Below are 21,659 nucleotides of genomic sequence, written 5' to 3' on the forward strand. Positions count from 1 at the left end.
AGTTAAGGTGCTAAATTTGCTATTTTAAAAAACAAAATGGGTGAATAAAATGGGTTTATTTAAACATTAAATAAGTTGAAACCTGCCAGATCCTGATGTGAAGCAGTAATAAACTGCTGAATATACATTACTCCATGCAGACAGCTGCTTGTCAAATAAATACATAGACATGACATAGCTATTCACCTGATTGGAATAATATCAGTAAAACAATAACCTGGTTGGCAGACTTATGGTTTTAGTTTCAGGAAAATGTCAAAAGCAGTGGATATCAAAGCTTTTACCTAAATTGATATAACTTCTGAACAGGAACAATTTTTTTTTAATACTAAATTTGACACCCTTTTATGTACTCAATCTGAAGACAGAAGAAACAGGGTTTGGCCATTTGTTGGCACTATAACACAAAACATGAAAGTGGCTCAAGAGTTGCAATCATTGTTATTAGACAAGGTTAACAAAAGCCAATCAAAGGAAGGCTGAGGAAATAAGAACACTGTAAAAAAAATGAATTTATGGTGAAGTAACTACTACAGAAAACACAAATGTAATTTTTACATGAAAAAGTTAGTTCAGGCAAGAATAATAAAAAAAAAAAAACTAAGTAAATTATATAGTAGTACTCAATTTAAGCATGTAGAAATTAATATCAAAATTATAAAATTAAGTAAAACTACTCAACTTTTCGGATACTGGTGTTCCCATCATGCACTGGGCCTTAAATAATTAGGTTGATTTTTCACCATTTTCCAGCTGTTTTGACACTGTTTTATCATTGCTTTTTATGTTTAGTAACTTGCCATTTGCAATTTGGAGTTCGTTTTCTACTCAAAATGCCACATTCACAAATTAAAAAATATGTGTGCAAAAACTTGCAAAAGAAAAATTAAATTTTACTTATCGTTTTTTACAATGTATGGAAGCTTGTTTCAGCCACTAAAATAAAAAAGGTAATTGTGACTTTATAACTCACAATTCTGACTTTATAACCTGCAATTGTGAGCTTATATCTAGCAATTCTGAAAAAAAAAGTCAGAATTACCTTTTTTGTTTTTTATTCAGTGCCGGAAACAAGCTTCCATACGTAAGTGACTCTTGTAGGTTTTTTGTAGGTCTGGAGTGATTGGGGTGTGACTTAAATGAATCTGAACCTTGTCAAGGTGTCTTATTTAAAAGATGCATTAGTCTGGTCCGCTGCTAAGCTGCTGTCGCTCCAGTTGTGGGATTTTGTTACTTTTCAGTAACATTTGTCCTGACAACTCCCTAGATTTAAACACATTCATTTGAAGTCATGACTGAATAACAGTACAGATATTTTAACTGATATTTTGATTATGATGTTATTAATTTATTGATTCAATAATTAATAAATAAATAAATAAATCATCAATATGGATATTTTTCTTACAAAAATGTGTCGATTTGCTTCAGAAGGCCTTTATTAACCCCTGGAGTCAAGTGGATTTACTTTTATGATGGATGGATACAATTTTTTTGGGCTTCAAAATCTCATCCTCTATTCACTACCATTATAAAGCTTGAAAGAGCCAGGACGTTATTTAATATAACTCCAATTGTATTCGTCTGAAAAGAAGAAACTCATATACACCTAGGATGGCTTGAGGGTGAGTAAATCATGGGGTAATTTTTAATTTTTGGTGAACTATCCTTTTAAGGGCCATAACGCACCAAGCCGACAGTTGGTCATCAGCCAATGTTGGGCCGTCGATGAGCATCTGCCAGGCTAGTCTTTGCAGTCAGCTCTATGTTGCTAGGGCCATCGTTGAGAGAGATCACTCTGATTGGCTGTTCAGTTTATCAAACGAGTCAGTGCACAAGAATAAAAGCGAAAGTGATGAAAGGGAACAAAGAAGCCAAGACGGCACAGAGCGAAAGCTGATCTAATTTTACATCATCTTACCTGAGCATTCCAATACGCAAATATTTTCATAACATGAGCCATTTGGAATAATGAAAGTGATCATGATAAAATGCTGCTTTGTTTACGGTTCGTCAATTAGTAATTTCATACTCAGTGGTTACATTTTATAACAAAATAAAATAAAATAAACATTTACATTGCAATAAACCCCTTGGCACAAAAATCTTGACTAATAGTTTAAGGCAAATGCTACAGTGTGTCTAATATTATGTTTCAAACAGAAACAAGGGTTTTGTTAAAACACCTCATGAAAGTATCCCTTTCTCACTCAAGAGCGAAGGACTGAAAAAGGTCACTGTTTTTGTAGGCATTTCTTATATAAAGTCTGCTTTATAATCAGCTGAATCTTTGAATCGGGGGGAAAAAGGAGTTACTGGCAGGTCCAGCTTATGAAAAGAATGGGAAACCCAAACCATTACTACTGTTGGCTCTTGAGACACAGAGAGATAGTATGAGAAAAGATAGTAAGTTTAAACTGGGAACTAAAACCAAAGATAGCCAATGTTTTTTTTCTTTACTAACAGGATATTTACATGCAACAAACTATCTATAGTACATTTCATGAACTAGCATTAATAACTGTCTACTAAAAAATCTCAAATGTATTAGGTATGTAACGGTACACATTCTTACCGAACGGTTCACAGCAAATGGAAGTGATCATCCCCATGCCCTATGTGATCATCCCTATGTGAGCAGGGCATGCGCGTCCCATACGTAGCCGTTTTGGAATGCACTTGGTAAAGGGAGCGGTGTAATTACCTCATCATCTTCAGCTGGGATGTTCCTGTGACAACACAGCACCAGCATAAATAAATAATTTATATTTTTAAAAGTGCGTGCCCTGCTTAAATAGGGATGATCACTTCTATTTGGAATTTGCCCCGTGAACCGTTTGGTACGAATACGCATACCATTACACCAGGCATGTGTTTTTGAGGTCAATAAAGGATACGGGTTACTAAACATCCTTTTAAGGTCAACTTTTTCTTTGCAGTATGGACACGTCTGCTTCTTTCCCACAATGCACCAGCCACGTATGCAAAACTCATGGAATCTGGGTAAAAAATAGGTTAAGGAAACAAATGTATGCATCATACAGTCACTGCTGGAAAGGGTTCAAATTTGCAAAAGATGAAAACATTCACTGATGCGTTTTGAACCAGGGGGTGTAAACTTTTGAAAAGGATGAAGGTGTTCATTTCTCTTATTTTCTTTAAAGTTCATATTTTTTCATTTAGTACTGCCCTTCGGAAGCTACTTACATGTCTTCCAGAAGACAAAACAAGTCCAATTTACCCTGATCTTCAAATGCAAATAGTTTTCACCCCCCCCACACTTAATGCATTGTGTTTCCTTCTGGAGCATCAGTGAATGTTTGAACCTTTTTCAATAGTTGTGTTTGAGTCCCTCAATTGTTCGCAGCATGAAAAGATGGATCTCAAAATCATACAGTCACTGCTGGAAAGGGGTCAAATATGCAAAAGATGCTGGAAAACTGATGAATCTGCAGGAGCTGGAGGATTTTTCTGAAGAGCAGAGCTCAGTTTAACTGCTCAGAACAAACAAGGGACTCATGAACAACCATCACAAAACATAAAAACAGTCGTAGATCATCAGGTAACCACACACAGTATTGAGAATCAAGTGTATGTAAACTTTTGAAAGGGGGTCATTTTTATAAAATCAACTTTTATTTTGTCTTGTGGACCATATGTAAACATCTTTAGTAAAATATCTTATTCAGGACTCCATAGACAGTTACGTGATGACCACTTTCTTCAAAAGTAAATTGAGCAGTTTAGTCCAAATTTTCTGGAGACTAGATCGCTTTTTTTAATGACATACAGATTTAATTAAGGCTTTTATTCACATATAAACATTGATCAGCGAACATAAACAGAAGCTCAACCAAACCTGAATGACGTACAAGAACAAACCTCTTCCAGAAGCTCAAATGTGCTGTGTAACGTGAGGATGAACCTCATTGGTGAACTGATGTGCAAGTTGATGAATGTTTATATGTGAATAATAGCCTAAATTCAATCATATAAAGCGATCGAGAAATTTGGACTAAACCACTCAATTCGTATTGATTAGTTTTACAATCTCAATGAACATTTTGAAGCGTCAAAGTGTTAGTTGCTTAGCTGGTTATTTAAGGTCTAGTTAATATTCTGGCTTTCATCACTATTTATGTGTGAATTTGAAAATGTGAGCAGGGCGAAATTTGGTCAACTTGACATGGAATGACCCACCTTCATTTCAAAACCTAAGTTAAAAACAAACATTTCCCAAAATGTCCACTCTCTGTACGAAGCCTGCAGATTGCAGACATCATAAATTAACACAACTGTAAAAGTGAATAAGGATACACATGGTTGCAGGAGAGTCTGTAGGTGTTCTCTATGATCCCCTCTTCACTCACATCCACAAGGATTGGCTGACCACAGACAGCACAGATGCTGTCCGACAGGTGTTTAGTGGGCATTCCAGATGCACTGTAAAACTGCAACATCAGATCTGTGCATTAGGGTTCATACACTCTTTGATCAATGAATTTCCATGCCTTTTCCAGTAGTTCATGATTACTAGATAAGATTTTTTTTTATAATTTTGTTGAGCTTGTCCTGAAAAAGCAATTCATAGCCAATGAAATAATAAAATATTTTAATATAATGATAATTTCAATAAAATAATTATAGCCTCACTTTGAAAACAGACTAGAATTTAAGGATGCTTTCACAGAGGTTTTGCTGTAGAATGCAGAGTTTGGCTCAAATTGGTTAGTGTAAAAGCAGCTTTTTAAATGGTCTGCAACTGGTATGACAGCAATCGGGCTAGATGCTAGATGCAAAAGTAAATTGCTGTTGATAACATATGGGCATGACAGCCAAGAGCTGTTGAGATTTCCTAGTAAAACTAAAAGAAGGGAGTTAAAGAAAGTGAAAGCTGGTAGTTTTATGGGCATGGTAAGGGGGTGGAATCAAACTTGAAATCAGACCAAGCAATACAAGAGAAAGAGTGTGAAAACAGCCTGTGAGTGCTCAGATAAGCCAAAGTGTCAAAAAAGCTAAAAGCAACATGACGTTCATCCACAGATTCCAGCACTTACCCCAACTGTAGATGCCATAAAATCTGCACACATCTCTGCAAAATCCCGACCGAGCACACCATAGTACAGGCCGTAAAAAAGAAGCGACACACCAAAGTCCATGGCATCTTCTGGCTTTATTCTAAGAGCATAAAGGAAAGTGAAATAAGAATTATTAGTTCTTAAGGCAAAAAAACGGTGAGAAACATTTAAAAATGACCTGTAGATAGAGTTTGAGGTTTATAAAAACATCATGTTATAGTCAGATACCCTAATGATTCAGTGTTTAAACATGAAGCTTTATAACTCACCTAAATATAAGATTGATGCCAAAGAGGGTGAACATAACTACAGTATAACCCACAATGCCCGTGGTGTAGCTGATCTTATACAAAAGGAGGAACCATTTATAAACAAGCCTGTGTAGAGAAAGAGACAACAGAGTAAACTCACCAAGATGTGAATCTCACCAAGAAATGTCTGGGTCCTATTTCACCCCAAAAATCAAAAGATGAAACATAAATGCAAAAATACGCCCCCTGTCATTTACCTTTGTACCATTCCAAACCTGTACGATTTTATTGTAGCCTCCCTGCACTGAAAAAAAAAATATTTTTCCAACTTTCCAACTCAAATTACTTACTTAAAATGAGCTAAAGCAACACCATTGACATCCTAACTTAATTTCATTGTATTCAATCCACTTAAATATATGTAATATGGAAATTTACTTAATCCATTTGTATTGGAATTACATGAATGATTTTTGTTGCATTAACTGAAACTGGGCAGGCGATTTTTAGTTCCCAACATGCTTTGCATATGGCTGGATCAGGGTGTAAATGTTTGACGGGAAAGACCTGTTAATGTTTAATGTTCAGTTATGTTTGACATTTAAAAGAGTATCTGTTATGTTGAATTTTTAATGATTACCATTGTGCTGAAGTATAGAGCTTATGGTTAGGTTGTTGATGGCTGCATGTACAAAGACTGTGATGCATGATGCTACAATCAATGAGCAATAGCTTTGCTAATGCCAGTGCAGTAACAAGCATCTTGTATCTTTCTACTTGTGCTGTGCTAGTTGCAGACAGGCTTTTAATTGTACAACATAACTAAACGTCAAATTTTTGTTCAACAGGGTGACCTCTGACCCAAAGTATGACGTAGGCGTAGCGTAATGGCGTGTTCCAGACAGCTGGGAATTTGGATTTTTCCCACCTCGTTTTTGGAAATAACATCTGGAACGCCACTCAAAGTCGGACATTTGACCTGTGAACTCTGGGTACATCGATCAACCCCAACCTCAGCGAGATGCGTCATTTGACGTCTCCTCCAAGATGTCGGCAAGTCTACTTCCGATGAATATAAACAAACTATAACATTAGACATTAAGTTTATGTAATAATATCTTCATATTTGCTTTTCATCAGCTGTTTTCAAAGCAATTTTATGTTGTTTTTATTCTGTTTTTGCCATAATTGACACAAAACAGGATATGCTCTCATTGTATCATGGCGACATCATGTGGTCAACATGTGAACGGTAAGTCTGATTGCCTGGAACTAACTGAGGTCTGAAGTGGAACTTTTAATTTGGGATATTCCCACATCCAACCTTGTCTGGAACACAGCATAAGCTTAGGTGAGATTTGACGAAAGAGGAAGTACAGACGATAGAGCAAAACAAACGCTGATCACGAATTAGAAATCTAAAATGAAAAGTCTTAAAGAAAAATGTGGGAGGATTTCGAAATAAGAAAAGAGGGGATACGTCATACGTCGGGTCAGAGGTCACCCTTCCACCGGAACTCAAACACAAACTCATCGCTTTGCTTCAGAAGGCATTTATTAACCCACTGGAGTCGTATGAATTACTTTTATGATGGATGGAAGAGCTTTTTGGAGCTTCAAAAGCTCTTTTCAATGCCATTACAAAGTTGGGAAGAGAATTAAAATATTATTTAATATAATTACGATTGTATTCAGTTGAAAGATGGTCAAAAACACCTAGGATGGCTTGAGGGAGAGTAAATTGTGGGATAATTTTCATTTTTAAACTATTCCTTTAAGTTATATGTTTAAATTCAAGATACACAGGGTCATTTTCCCAATGAGTTTGCCTTATAAAAATAATTATATAGTTTAGCAATATCACCCAAGCAAGAGTGCCATTTGTTGTGACTCAATTGCAAATGTCATAATGATAATACAGAACAATACACAATAAGTTAACATTGTTATTTGTTATATTGATGCATTTAATGAGGATTAATTTGTGAATCAATTGCAAATGATTTCATAATTAAATATTCAATTAAAAAAAACAATTACATCTCATAGCATAATTAATGTAATTGTAAATGCAGTATAATGCATATAAGCCACCGCTGAGCTGCATTAAAGTCTGTAAAAACATTTAAATGTCACTTCAGCTGCAGCATACTGTACTTGCCACCTATGTATTGAAAAGATGGATTTTGTTGATAATGATTTCATTTGATTGGTAAGTGCATTATTATTCCAATTAAATTTATGCAACAAATTTGATTAAACAAGTTATAGCCGATGATGGTTAATAAATAATCTTTCATTTATTTATTTGTTTGATAGCCACACCAAAATTAACCACTTGTATTTTATGCGTCTTCTGCACTTTATTCTTTTATCATTCATGGTGTTCATTTAGTAATTGTGTTAGTTACTCTTGTTTGTCTTTTGTTAATAAAATTGTTCTCATTCTGCCAGTGCCAAGGTAAAAGACCTTGATTGGTGCCTGCCCCAAACTAAGAAAGGGGGAAGGTGGTCATCTGATGTACTCAACCACACCTTAAGTGACGTGTGGTCCCCCCCCCCCCCCCCCCCCCCCCCCCAAAAAAAAAAAAAAAAAAAAAAATCACAACGTCAGCAGTGAAATGAGTACCAATCGCTCCATTACTTAACGTCCTTGGATGGCCGAAAGTAAAATCACTACATCCAATCCAGCCAAGGTAACTGCACAAAAACACACTCAGCAAAATATTGTCTAATTATTGTTATCAAAATCACAGAAAATACTGAGATACCATTTTTATCAATACTGCACACCCCTACTTCAAATAATTCATACAAGAACCAAACATGGACATAGAAAGTAAAACACAAACAAAAAGGGTTAGTCCCATGGCATGATGGTAAACCTATTTTCGGTTACCTCGGAGTGGTGCAGTCCAGTGGTTTGCGGGTAGCGCGAAAACTGATGAACGCCGTGACAACAGAGAAGATGAACCATGTCACCAGAAACCTCCACCAGTGCAGCTTAGTGGTGAAGTACAGAGGAACGACCCACATTTGGAAGAGGGTTACCAACTTGGGGGGAAAAAAAAAAAAAACTCTATTTAGATGTTAAGCTTTCAAAACACATCTAGAAATATAAGTGGTCATTAGGCTTGTGACAAAAAATTGATGCTTTTCGATTCGTGGACTGATTCTGAGATTTTCCAGATGCATCGCAATTCTCTCTTGAATCGATTCTGAGTTTAGTTTTTGACAGCAGATGGTGCTCTAGGCTATTTTTAACAGCACACTCAAATGCTCACAAAGAAGAGCCCTCGTGCGTTCGGCTGAATCTGAGAATGTACTTGCACCTCATAATGCTTTTATGATGCGTGATTAATGTAAACAGCCCACTGCAAACACCCTTGTAATTTGCTTTTTCGAACTTTATGAATGATTGTTTTATAGAATGTGCAAATGGTGTAAGGAACTGGAAGCATTGAATTAATTTCTCGATTCACAATTCATTGATTTATTTTCCCAGCCCTAGTGGTCATGTTTCATCTCCCAAAAAAAAAAAAAAAAAAGATAAAGAGGCATTGCCATTTAAAATGATAGTTTACAAAGAGCCCATTTATCATGTGCATATGTATTTTTCCCTATAAAATGATTAACTGTACCAGATTTAGGCTATCGATAGTATCTTTATTCCTTTCATTTCTTTTATCTTTAAAAAACACATAAAACCCTTTTTATATATACACGTTTCCACATATTCAAATCTTTCAAAAACATGTTTGACATGAAAAGAAAAATAATATGATGGTAAAAGACAGATAACCCATATGAACCGCCCCGTTTCAGAAATAGTACAACGGCAATCGTGTCAACATTAAATGCCTCTAAAGTGCGCGCACAGTCAGTGGACATACGGTAAACAAGGATTAATCTTGCATTCAATTTGTCCTCAGAAGTGGGAAAGTACTAGCTCCTAGAAGGAACTTTTAACTGAAATTCCTATTAACAAACGAGATGCATGAGGTACACGATGACAATGAGATGACGGTTTGATACGTACCTCTGTATTGAAGTCACGGTTCGGTACGGGTTTCGGTACAACAGGGGGGAGAAAACTAAACATAAAATTGCTTTTTCTTTTTTTTTTACTAAGCAGTGGTTTATTGAACAAATTGTGTCTCTCTCAGCTAATGCTGTAAACTATACACAGCCCTTTCTTGCACGTTACTATAATATTAAAGATTACAATTAACAACAGAGCCCAAACTATTATATTCAGTTTCTATTTATTTTTAGATATAATAATCAACACTTAAATAGCACATAAGGCAGGTTTGGCATTAACTTCTAAATTTAAATATAAAATTATTTTTCAATTATTTTTCTACTCCAATTCATTTTTGAAATATCATTTACACAGTTACTGTCATAACTTGTTTTCATGACAACATATATTAAATAAATTATATATTTAGTGAAATTCTCTCTAGATTTCATTTCTCTAGTGAATTAATATGCTGTGGACACTAAATGACTTGCCTGAGGTGAATGTAATGCTATGTGCGATATTATTCTTAAGCTGTTTTAGTGATGTCTTTCCACGGTTGAAACACTGGTTGAGAGATTAGATAATCTGTTCTGTGCTTTTTCCTGTTGTGGTGGTTAGCAAACTGCTTTTCATTACTTCTGGATTGGAGTGTGGATTGCCTATGACTGACTGAATTCATCGTCTGACTGAATGCACCGAACCTTGACACGTGTACCTTGACAGTTTGGGACAAATACATGTACCGTTACACCCCTATTATTATCAATGTTGAAAATAGTTGTGCTACTTCATATTTTTTAAACTATTTTTTCAGGATTCTTTGATGAATATAAATCACATAGAAAACATTACACCCACATAGAAAACATTGCATTTGGATAATATTTAGCAAGTTTTAAATCTAGGACCTGACATTTTCACAAACACCAAAAATGTGTCATGCATGTTATGGCACTTTTTTAAATTTTTTTTTGCTATAGTTGGACTCCAAGCACCAAAGGTGAGTAGGCACCTGTTGTATCCGTTAGTCATCATCAAACTGTTCAAAATTTTACTTACATTTGTGCTAATAAATTTTGAACCATAAGGGCTAGGGCGACCACATGAGCGTCTACACTATGGAAGCAATCCAGTCGAATGCGTTTTCAACTGCTCAAAATGTTTTAGACCCTGTTAACACCCCGTTTTTCCCTGAATTGTCCACTGTCCAAGCTGACACTGGGTTGAGAACGCTGACGCTATTGTTTGTCTCACTGGTTTGTTCGTGAGATAATACAACTGATGGTATTTGAGTGCTTGAAAATACTCGACTTTTGGTGGAAGCACAAAGAATGGGGTGGAGTTATTTTATAGGAGATGAGAGAGTTAGGGGGAATGGTCACTTTTTGTGCTTGTGAGTTAGGTTGAACAATCACTAGGGTCTGCTACAAAATGGCTACTGATTTAAACTTAAGTTATTTATAAAGTATCCTAGTGAGAAATTGTTTAAACAACTAACAAGAGAACAGTTGCTAGAAGTGGCAGCTAAGTATTAAATACATTTAAACACCAAAGATGAAGTCTAAGGAGAATGTTGCATTAATTGTTAAAGCAGCTCTGTTTGAGTTGGAGGGGTATGATATTGATAAACCTTTCTGTTTTGGGGGATTATGATAGGGCTGTTCTATTACTGCTTTAACATTCTCTTGAGCAATAAAAAGAGCTGATGCCCTTACAGATAGAAAATATAAATTGAATAGCGTAATTGAGATTCATAAATTGGAGGTCAAAGCCTTATTTTTTCAGTTAAATGGTGAGGGTAAGATGGAGGAAAGTTTAAGTGGTTGAACCAGTTCTGTTAAAAAAAAAAAAAAAAGGGATGTGGCCCATAATATTAAGCTTTTACCCAAATATAGTGAGTGATGTTGACAGTTTTCAGTTTATTAGAACATTTGGTAATGATAATGATAATGGCCAGATATTGAACAAACACAGTGTGTGCCAAGAGTTAAGGCACAAAAGGCCTATTCTTTAAGCGTTAAGGATAGCCAGAACTATAAAAAGGTTAAAGATACTGTGTTAAGAGCTTGTGAGTTAGTACCAGAGAAATTTAGAAATACGCAGAAACCTGAAGACCAATAGTGAAGGAAAAAAAAAAAAAGTTAAATCGCTGATGTACAGCCAGAGGTGTAACTACTCATGCAAATCTTCATGATTTGCTCTTGTTAGAACAGTTTAAAAGTATTTTGACTTAGCATTTTTCTGACCAGTCGCAATGTTACAACTACCGCAGATGCTGCCATCCTTACCGATGAATATGTACTCACTGATAAATGTGAAATCAGGAAAAATAGAACAAAATAGTTTTCTTTACTATTGAAGCAGCCAGTTTGCTACATTTCAAATGATTATTAAACAGCAAGCACAAACTACACAAAAGCAGTAGACATTCTGACACAGTGTCCGAATTCACTCAATCACTTTCATTCATTCCTTCAAGTGTAGAATAGTGAATGAGGGTATAGGAGGCAATTTCAAAGATGTTAAGTTTGGGGAAGATTGGACATTGCATGTTTGAGTTAAAACCACTTCCTGTTTCATGGTATTAATAGCATGCATTAACACTTAGCTAAGTGTTGCTAGCATGTTTTAACATGTATAGCATTCATATTTTAGTATGTTAGAGATCCAAGTTGACAAACATAATACCCTGAGGGACGCTGTTCCTTTGTTGTTCTAATCATTTGGTTACAGACACTTTCAGTTGATTGCATATGAGGCACAGTCACAGTATAATTGCATTGACTAAAGAGAACTGAAATACACAATTTTTAATATTCAGTCAGTCAATCTGCCATTTTATTCAAACTGTTAATCCTGGTGAGAAGCTTCTGTAAATATTTTGTTTATACATAGTTACATTTCAGTTTAAGGTTAATGGTGCAGCGCAAAAAAATTTAGTAGTGCACAAGTTAAGGCCTTTGCACACCGAGTCCGAAATTTTCGTACGTTAAAAAATAAATATGACGTGGCATGCATTTTGAGAGACGTTTTGACAATTCAAAGCAACTATATGCGAACGCCAAAATCCTGAATGCCATCTGACAGATGATCCACGTCGTCTACAGCACAAATCAGTAGCACTGTATGACAAACAAAGTGCGGAAAGAGAAAGAATATAAAGACTGATTGTGCTAGAATCGCTAACAAAGCATCAAACTGAAGTAAACTTTGAAACGCTCTGGGATAATCACTCAGCTCCTTGATGAGAACTCTCCTTCCTCTCTATGCAATTTCAGGATTGGATGTACCCAATTTTTCCTCTTTCTTTTGTCATTTTAAGAAGAGAGAGGACAACTAAATCATGCTTGAAGACTTCATTGTGTATTATTTTGCAATTTGTTTTCACAACAGATTCATTAATATGCATCGGAGTCAGTGTGCAAGGTCTCTGTGCGTGACGAATTTTTAGGATCACGAATATGAAAAAACGTATCGAAATTTCGTGAAAAGGCCTTTAGTGCCCTTTCACATCAAAACTAGGCTACGTTGTAACTTACGCACAGCTGGTTGCTATCGGCCCCTGTCCATCTCAAAGATTAATCATGGTGGTGGTAGAATCATGCTGAGGGGGTGTTTTTCAGTGGCAGGGACAATTCTGTCCTTATCCACCAAGGCAGTTTGAGTGCTGAGCCAGAGCCTAGTTTCAAATCAGTCTTTCGACACCCAAAGCACCAGCTATGTACCAGGGAAAGTGGTTCGTAAGTAGAACCAAAACATTGCTGGTCTAGAAGCAAGAACCGCTTGTGTCAGGGGCTGGGGTTACCGTGACCAACAAGATGAACAAATTTGTGACCAACATTTTTGAAAAAGCAGCTAATCAAGCTAATAGCAGCTCGTTTGTAATCTCCGTCTAAACAAGTTAAGGCCTGTTCACACCGGGACGAATATCGCGCACGATTTTCGCCGACGTTTAACGCCTCCTGACTAAACAACGGGCGCCAATGTGAGTGTGCACATCGACGCGAAAAACGCGAGGTCATTTTTTAAAAAACGTCTCGGGTTCGTTTTTTTGGTTTGACGCGCCGCATTAAAAACTGGCCGACCAATGAGATTGGCGCTTTTGTTCACGTGCCTGGAGCTGCTGAAGTTACAGTAAAACACGACTTGGTGGCGCTCAAGCACAAAACGGTCTTGCCGAGCACACAAGACGACGAAGAGAAAGTAAGATGAGGAAGACCCCTACAAACTATCCCTGCGTCTCAAACAGCTCCCTAGCTTCCTAGGTCGTGTATCAGTATACCTTGTAAATGAATGTGGCCAAATCCCTGATCAGTGCCCTGACTAGTGAAGTAGAGAGCTGACTGAGACGCACACTATGGGCGCTCTGCCACAGATGTGTATTTTTTTCCCCCTTTTACATTCAAGAAATAGTTGAGAATGTCTGTTTCATAAATATGTTTATTTACACTACCGTTCACATTTTTTTTTTATCTTCTTTAACTTTATTAATATTATATGTTTATTTGCACTATAAACAAGCGCCACATACTGTCAGGGAGTGAATTTGCACTTTCACTCGGTGCATCGCCGGTGAAAATCGCTTGGGTGTGAACACAAAAAGCGTCTTGAAAAACGCTGACAATAAACGCGTGCGATATTCGTCCCGGTGTGTACGGGCCTTTAGGGCGAACTGCACGAACACGTTGAATTCGCCGTGTTTGGATGCTGATGTAGGTTCGCAAAGCCATGAGCATCAATAGTAACGCAACGTCCGCCATGTTGATGGTGTGTTTGGCGCTGCTGTGTTAGTGTTGCTGGGAAAGATGAGACGTATACAGCGACGTAAGACCTGGCTCTGTGGTGGCTCTCTAGACTGCGGAAAGGCAAACCGGTTCTTAGAAGGCACGCCAGTCAAACCAACTCCGAACTGGCAATAGCACTAACTCTGAACTAGCATCCAGTTCAAGCCGATGGAAAAGAGGTATTAGTGGCTCAATCAGAGCCTGGACTTAAACCTAATCAAACATCTCTGGAGAGACTTGAAAATAGCCATCCACCGCTGGTTCCCATACAGCCTAACAGAGCTTGAGAATAATCCCCAAAGCTTGTTGCATCACACCCAAAAAGGCTTGAGGACCTAATCACTGCCAAAAGCTGGCTTAAACTAAGTACTGGCTTAAGGGTCTATATATTTATGCTAATGTGAAATATTAGTTGTTTCTTTTGTTATGTCCTGTGGACATATTTGTTATGTGTGTGTGATCTGGGGAGAGTGATACTAATTACTGGGCGTGTTATGTGTTGCATACTTGCTCTCTTCTGTTCTTTCTCCATTTGTCTCTCTCTTGTTTGCAGGCTGCTAATTGTTTTCCAGCTGATGCTCATCAGCTGAGTGAATGTCGCAGAGATCCCAAGCAGCAAAATAGAGTGGAAAAGCAATGCTGGATTGCTGACGGAACGCGCTTCAGTCTTTTCCTGATCTAGAATTGTCGTCTTTTAGTGAATTTTCTCTTGTACGAGTCTGTGTGTACAAGTAAAGGTGGTCTTTTTCTCTCAACTTTGTGAATGAGTTACGTAACCGCTAGCTGTGAGAGAGCGTGCAAACACTGAGCTTGTTCTTCTCTTATGTTACTATTAAGTTTTTACTCATAATTTGTCTTATTATTTTGTTTGAATTTAAAAGACGTAGGGAGAGGGTGCCTTGAATTTTGCTTATGTTAGAAAGGGAGTGAGGTAAGACTTTGTTGTTTATGTGTTTTTTTTTTATTTGTCATGTTGGCCTGGCCCTTTCCTGAAGATTTATTAGCTTCCTTTCTTTTTTCTTTGTTGTTGTTATCTTTGAGTTGTTTTCAATAAAATTAACTTATTTGCTTAATTTTGTGTTTTTCTGGATCAGGGAATTGAAGTGGCCATCAGTCATTTGCGCTATATTTAATATTGTTTTTCATTTACAATAATTGTTACATCATCTCCTACCCTAGACAAACGGGAGGCTGTAAACACTTTAATAAATTTGCAAAGTAATCACTAATCTGGTTTTTGTTTTGCCATTACAGACCACGAGTGTAGGTTGATGGGAAAAATAAACAAACAATGATTTTAAAGGATTAAAGCTTAAAGCTGAAACATGTGCTGAATCCACTTTTGTGCATGAGTGTGTGTGAGGAGCAAATAATGGGCTTACATTGTATGATTTGGGGTGTCTCTGTTTCCACTGAACCAGGACAAGTTGGGCAATGACGAGTGTGACAATGAGAATGAGAACCATCTCTGCATGCATGGCTTCATGCCCTTTGTGTTTGGCATGCATTTTAGCATGTTCCAACCTGCAAAACAGAAAAGAAATCCTTAAAATAAGCACACATTTATAAACAAACAATTACATAATCAGTTTTTAAAGATGCAATGTTTTAGCTGTTACTTGTTAATTTAGGTTTGGCACAAGTATATTACAGCAGTAGTTTTCAACTAGTGGGTTGTAACTAGGGGTGTGTATGAACAGTTACAAATTCGATCTAATTATTATTCGAAAAATAAAAAATCCTTTTTCGAATTTAGCTAAATATGTTGCTTTGCTGGCAAACTAAAACTCACAGTTATAACTAAATGCACTGGGTGGCGCTGTGGAGCTTGTTAACAAGGTGATTGTATTTGACTACAGAATGTCTTCATCTGCCTCTAGCCTCAATGAAGTTTAAAATTAAAATTATTTCCCTAATTGACCTTACAAAGTGGAATTACTTTTGATCAAATGGATCAAAATGTTGCGTGGAAACGGAGTTATCATAATATGAGAAATCACAATCGAAACACCAGTTGAATGAGAAATAGGCAGTTCGGCTCACCCGAGTGAGCCGAGAAGATAACTTAACTGACAACTCAAGACATATGCTTCCTTTAATTTTCATTGAGGGAAATAGGTTTAAGAAGAAAGCGCTGTAAGAAACTTCACTTAGCACACCTTTATCAGTGTCCGTGCAACGTCTGTCAGTGGAGTGCATTTTCCCAGCACCCGGCATTATTGTTTTCAGACTGAGAATGTTCTTTTTTTTTTTTAATACAAGCAAATACTCCAATACAATATTTTTGAAAAATGCTCATCCCTAGTTGTAACCTAAAATTGTGTTGCAGGTCTGTGGTATTGTGATACCCTGTTGTTAAAATGTTAATATTCCTCATTTCATTAGTATGTAATCTATGTAGTCATATTTTGTTGTGCAGTGTACCCTGCTTCCACTCCCTAAAGGCAAAATGGATGTGTCAAACTTTGTCCTTTATGTAAATATACCTGTGCATTGCAGTACTGCTTGAAGTTATTGACACTTTAATGAGAAAACAAGATGTGCTTGATGTTAGAGTTAAGCGCAATAAGCCACAAAAAAAAAAAAGAATTCGCTGACTGACACATACTGAAGCTCATGCACAGAAAGCCACCACAGCATGTAATCCAGAATTCAGTTCTCTTTCATGCTTGCACTTGACCGCGAACACACAGAGAATATCAAAATGCCCATGTTGGTGAGTATTCATGTAAACGCAGTTAGTTACAGTAAGTCTTAAGTGATATTAACAGCTCTATATCACCTCAGATGTGTATCAGTATATTGGATCAGTCTTAAACTGACAGCAGCCTACACTGTAAAAAACAACAACAAAAAACCTGTTTTTGTTAAGGATGCTCCGAAAATCCAACAAATCTAACGCCATTCCACCAGAGATAATTTTACGATCTCTTAAAATATCTTTATTTGTGTTCTGAAGATGAACGAAAGTCTTAAAGGTTTGGAACAACATGAGGGTGAGTAATAAATGACAGAATTTGGGTTAAATACTTTTTAAATTGATATATAACATCTGTACACGTTGTATCATCCTTATTTTTGTAGGGTAAAATGTAAAGGGGACCCGTTATGGAAAATTCACTTTTATATTGTTTTTGAACATAATTATGTGCCAAAAGCTCATCCAACTACATTTGTTATTTTCCTCATAAATCAGAAACTGTCGTTCAGGAATGATACACATTGGCTACGTTGACATGCACGCAAATAATCCATTTGTAATCGGATTGACAGCTCAATTAGATTGAAAAACGTTCATGTAAACACCTTAATCAATCTGATTGAGCTAGATCCGAATTAAATTTAGATCGGATTGATGGTTTATTCCTTTTCTAATCTGATCAAACCGCAAAAAATGACCATGCAAACGCTTGAATCGGACTCCTTTCTCAATCGTATTCACAAGTCTCTGGGGAACATGCGCAGTGCAATGTTGACACGCATTATGCAGTGCGCAAGTTCACGTTCAAGTCTTTAGTTTTTTTTTAAATGTTTTATTTGAACATTTAGTTCACACTATGGAACAACAAACTCAAAATATAACAACAATTAAGAATAACACCATACGTCTTTAGTTGTAAAGATGTTTGCCACCAGGCAGTGGCGTAGCTGTATCCCTTCATCATAATATTGGAAATCTTTCCATTTTAAAACAAGAAGGGGAGCCAATGGATACCACACAAGAAGCAACGTTCAAACTTTGCGCAAGAGTTACGCCGATGAAAAAGTCTCAACCTCGGTCAGTATTCACTACAGAAATTTAAAGTAAAAAGTGCCGGAGCTGTCTGACGCTGCATTAACGGAGCATATTCTATCAAATTTCAACATAATACGCTGATAACGGTATATAACAGTCTTAATTTATTCCATTATTTCTCTTGTGGCCGTACATATAGTGAAACAAATAAGAATAATAGTATTTTGTGTTAAACAGGTAGTTTTTTTTAAAGTCGGTGCTTGAAGTAAAGCTGCGCTTACTTTTCATTCATGACTGCGGTGTTAGGAAATATTATAGCCTACACTCTTAATAATTTTCATTGTAGGCCTATAATTCGTTGTATAATAGACCTAAAAAGAAATGTTTAAATCATTTTCAAAGATAGCCAATAGCCTAATCTTTTATAATCCTCACAGCACGTATGATATTAATTTAATAATAAAAAGCCGAACCTAATAGTTATAATAATATACTAGAAGAATGTAACAGGCCTACATTAATTGGAAATCCCAAATCCTCTTAATATTGCCAAGATTTGATGCTTTTGACAGTATCTCTGGTTATCGTCGATACATGATCATCGTTTGCTGACGAAACCAGTGTTACCGCAAGTGTGATTGATATGAGCGCGTGCGCAAAAAAGAATGTACATAAAACACAAACAGATATTTGAATCAGATTACAATGTTTAGAGTACGTGCAAACAGATCTGCAATCGGATTCATTTAATTCGCATTGACGAAAATTGGTGCATGTAAACGTAGCCATTGTGAAGTCATAATGTAACAGGCCCTGCCTATTACTGTATCAGCTCGATTAGCTTAGCTGCTAGTTTAGAGTTTATGTCCTCATAGCATTTAACAGCAGCATTCAAGTATGCTCTAATATTTTAAATTTGAACTGCAGTACCCATTTCAACTACTAGCTGTCAATAATACATAGTGTACCTTTAAGCTCAATAAGACATGACAGAGAACTTTGTTTAGTGCTCATGCATCATGCGCCGTGTGACCGACGGCTTTCTGTGCGCATGTTTCAGATGTGTGTGGTCAGAAAACCACATATCAGTAAACTGATATGGCTTCAAAATGCTTGCAAACAATAAACTTTTATGATGGTGAAGAACTGCAATGTCACAAGCATAACTGTGATACAAATGATAATAATAATAAAAAAAAAGTGTTTTGTTTGTTGTTGCTGGAGTATCCGAGGTACGAGCTGTAAATGCTCCACCCTCTTCTGGAAAGCGGGGTGAGGAGCAGCAGCTCATTTGCATTTAAAGAGGTCATGAATTGAGAAATCTAATTTTCCTTGATCTTTTGACAAGTAAGAAGTTTGTACAATAAAAACATCCTGTAAGTTTCAGAATTCAAAACTTCCTTGTTAGTCCAAAAACATATTTTACTGAAACCAAGCTCCGAATACGACTCGTTTTGGATTTTGTCACATTATGACGTAATAGTGCGATAAAAGTCTGTGTCTGCAGGATCAGATCAATACCTACTTCGACATCATTGCCTCTTTAGCCCCACCCACTGGGGCATTAGTGAGAAGGAGAGAAGAGAGATACAAGATCACGGACTGGACTAAAAATAACATTACTTTCCAAAGGATCCTAATGCTAGGAAAGTGGTTATTTATTTCAACTCTGTGAATGTCTCAGTAGAGCATTATATGTTTGTTCTGTACATTTAACTGTGCATTCTTTAGGTAAATCAATTTCAGTGCAGGCTTAGCAAACAGACTCTTGCTGCAAGATATGGACCAGAGAATAAAGCCACAATATGCAAGTAACTGTGTTAAATCTAATGCGTAGCCTGTGATCAGTGATTCTGATATGTAATGATTCATGTTCAGTCAGATCTTTGTCTCAAAATCGTTTATTCCTGAATATGCGTCAGCAAATCAAGCCAGTGACTAAATGGTCAACTTCACATTGTTTCTCTTAGAAGCATGACAATTATTTTATGAAAATCATGTTATTTAAATTGTGATTTATATATCAAAGAATGCTCCCATTATAATCGCCAGAGCTGTCAATCACACAGCGTGAGTTTATAATGAATCTCTTATTTACATTGTGTTTGCACTGTTAGTTATAATGAAAGCATTCGTGAGAGTGCAGAAATCAAGTTACAAGGATGACATTGGCTACAATGTTCATCGCTGCAACTTTAATGTGACGGGAGAAGATCTAAATGTAATGCTATAAATCAACAATTTTTAAGATTAGTTAATCTCGACAGCTGTAAGAGTAAAAAGGCAGTAAACGTTTCTCAAAGAATTCCACATGTAATACTTATTTCATATGCAAAGATGTTAGCCAATCATAGCAGTGGGCATTTACATTGAAGTCTCACAGCAGACACGCCCCTTCCAGAGCGTTCAAATCAGATGGCTAAGTGCACCTTGGGAAACATTATAAAAATAAAATAAATTAAAAAAAAAAAAATGCAGTTCATGACCCCTTTAATGATACACACATGAAAACAGCATGTTTAGCTTCCACCCAAAAAGGGGCAATTACAACATGGTATGATCTGTGGTGTATTTTGAGCTTAAACTTCACAGACACATTCTGGGGATCTTATAAAAGGGGGCATAATAGATCCCTTTCAAATATTATTTATTATTAAAATATAAATATTATTAATATTATAGACAGAGTTAGGACTTAACTTTTACTAAAGGTGACCTATTATGCAAAATTCACTTTTACATGGTGTTTGAACACTGATGTGTGTCCACAGTGTATAAACAACCAGCCTATAATTGTAAAAATCCACCCACTCCTTTTTTTTTTATATAATCCCCATAAATCTGAAGCTGTGTTTGAAAATACGCTGTTCCAAATTTCCCTCCATAGTGACGTCACAGTAGGGGGAAATCTGGAAAAGCTTATTTTCAGACACTGCATGCCCCGCTCATGACTGGTGACATTTTTCCCATTAGCATCCCAGCCATTAACATACCAATGAATCTCCACAGACTCCGGACATCTGAGCCTCCGAGGAAACAGTGGATGAATTTCATTTATGAAGGAAATGTGCCAAAGTAATTAGATAAAGTCTTATATGTTTGTGCAAATCATTTTACTCAAACATGGGTCAGTTCAACGCTGGATATTCACAAAGGTTGATTCTGAAAGATGGGTCGATACAAACTGTTTGTGCTCAAACTTCTTATCCTGAACAAGTATTGCACTTTTTATTTTTTATGAATGTTCCCAAATCGCATTTCTGAATGAGCTTGTTAGCATGCTGTACAGCCAATGTGACTAAAGATGATTATATAAATTATAACCGTAATTAAACAAAATGATACCTGTTCTATCTCCATGCAGCATACAGTATATTCTGTGGCACTGTAGGCATCCTACTACAGTTCCCAAATGAGCACCTGTACAACAATTTATAGATGATCATGATGGAACATGCTAAATCGATAAGTTGAATAAAGTTAACTCCACAACAACTACATAAATTCATCAACTAACCATTCAGAAATGTAGTAACGTCTTCCTGAGTCTCTCCATCTGTGTCAGACTCAGTTTTTAACAAATAAGACTGAACACCTCTACTGACAATTTCTGACATTTTGGCTGTGTGACATTCTCCATTTTTGTTGTTGCCTCTGACGAACAAGCTGTTAAGTTTCATAAGTTTCAGCCCCCTCACTGAAATTGACCCCCCACCCCACCCAAGAATATTTTTGACCTGAAGAATGAAAGCTGTATCATATACTTAGAAATACCGTGTATGA

General features: G+C 36.5%; 1 protein-coding gene across 1 annotated transcript in view; it reads right to left on the reverse strand.

The window, feature by feature from the left end:
- Positions 1-21,659, reverse strand: part of rnf121 (ring finger protein 121) — a 32,007-nt gene that overhangs the window by 2,550 nt on the left and 7,798 nt on the right. The window contains exons 3-8 of the mRNA XM_067376502.1: positions 15,523-15,664; positions 8,229-8,383; positions 5,348-5,455; positions 5,058-5,178; positions 4,318-4,451; positions 2,898-2,999 (exon numbers count right to left, since the gene is read on the reverse strand). Coding sequence (XP_067232603.1) covers positions 2,898-2,999; positions 4,318-4,451; positions 5,058-5,178; positions 5,348-5,455; positions 8,229-8,383; positions 15,523-15,664 — 762 coding nt within the window. The remainder of the gene's footprint in view (positions 1-2,897; positions 3,000-4,317; positions 4,452-5,057; positions 5,179-5,347; positions 5,456-8,228; positions 8,384-15,522; positions 15,665-21,659) is intronic.

The sequence above is a fragment of the Chanodichthys erythropterus genome, chromosome 22 (assembly GCF_024489055.1).
Source record: "Chanodichthys erythropterus isolate Z2021 chromosome 22, ASM2448905v1, whole genome shotgun sequence".
Lineage (NCBI taxonomy): Eukaryota > Metazoa > Chordata > Actinopteri > Cypriniformes > Xenocyprididae > Chanodichthys > Chanodichthys erythropterus.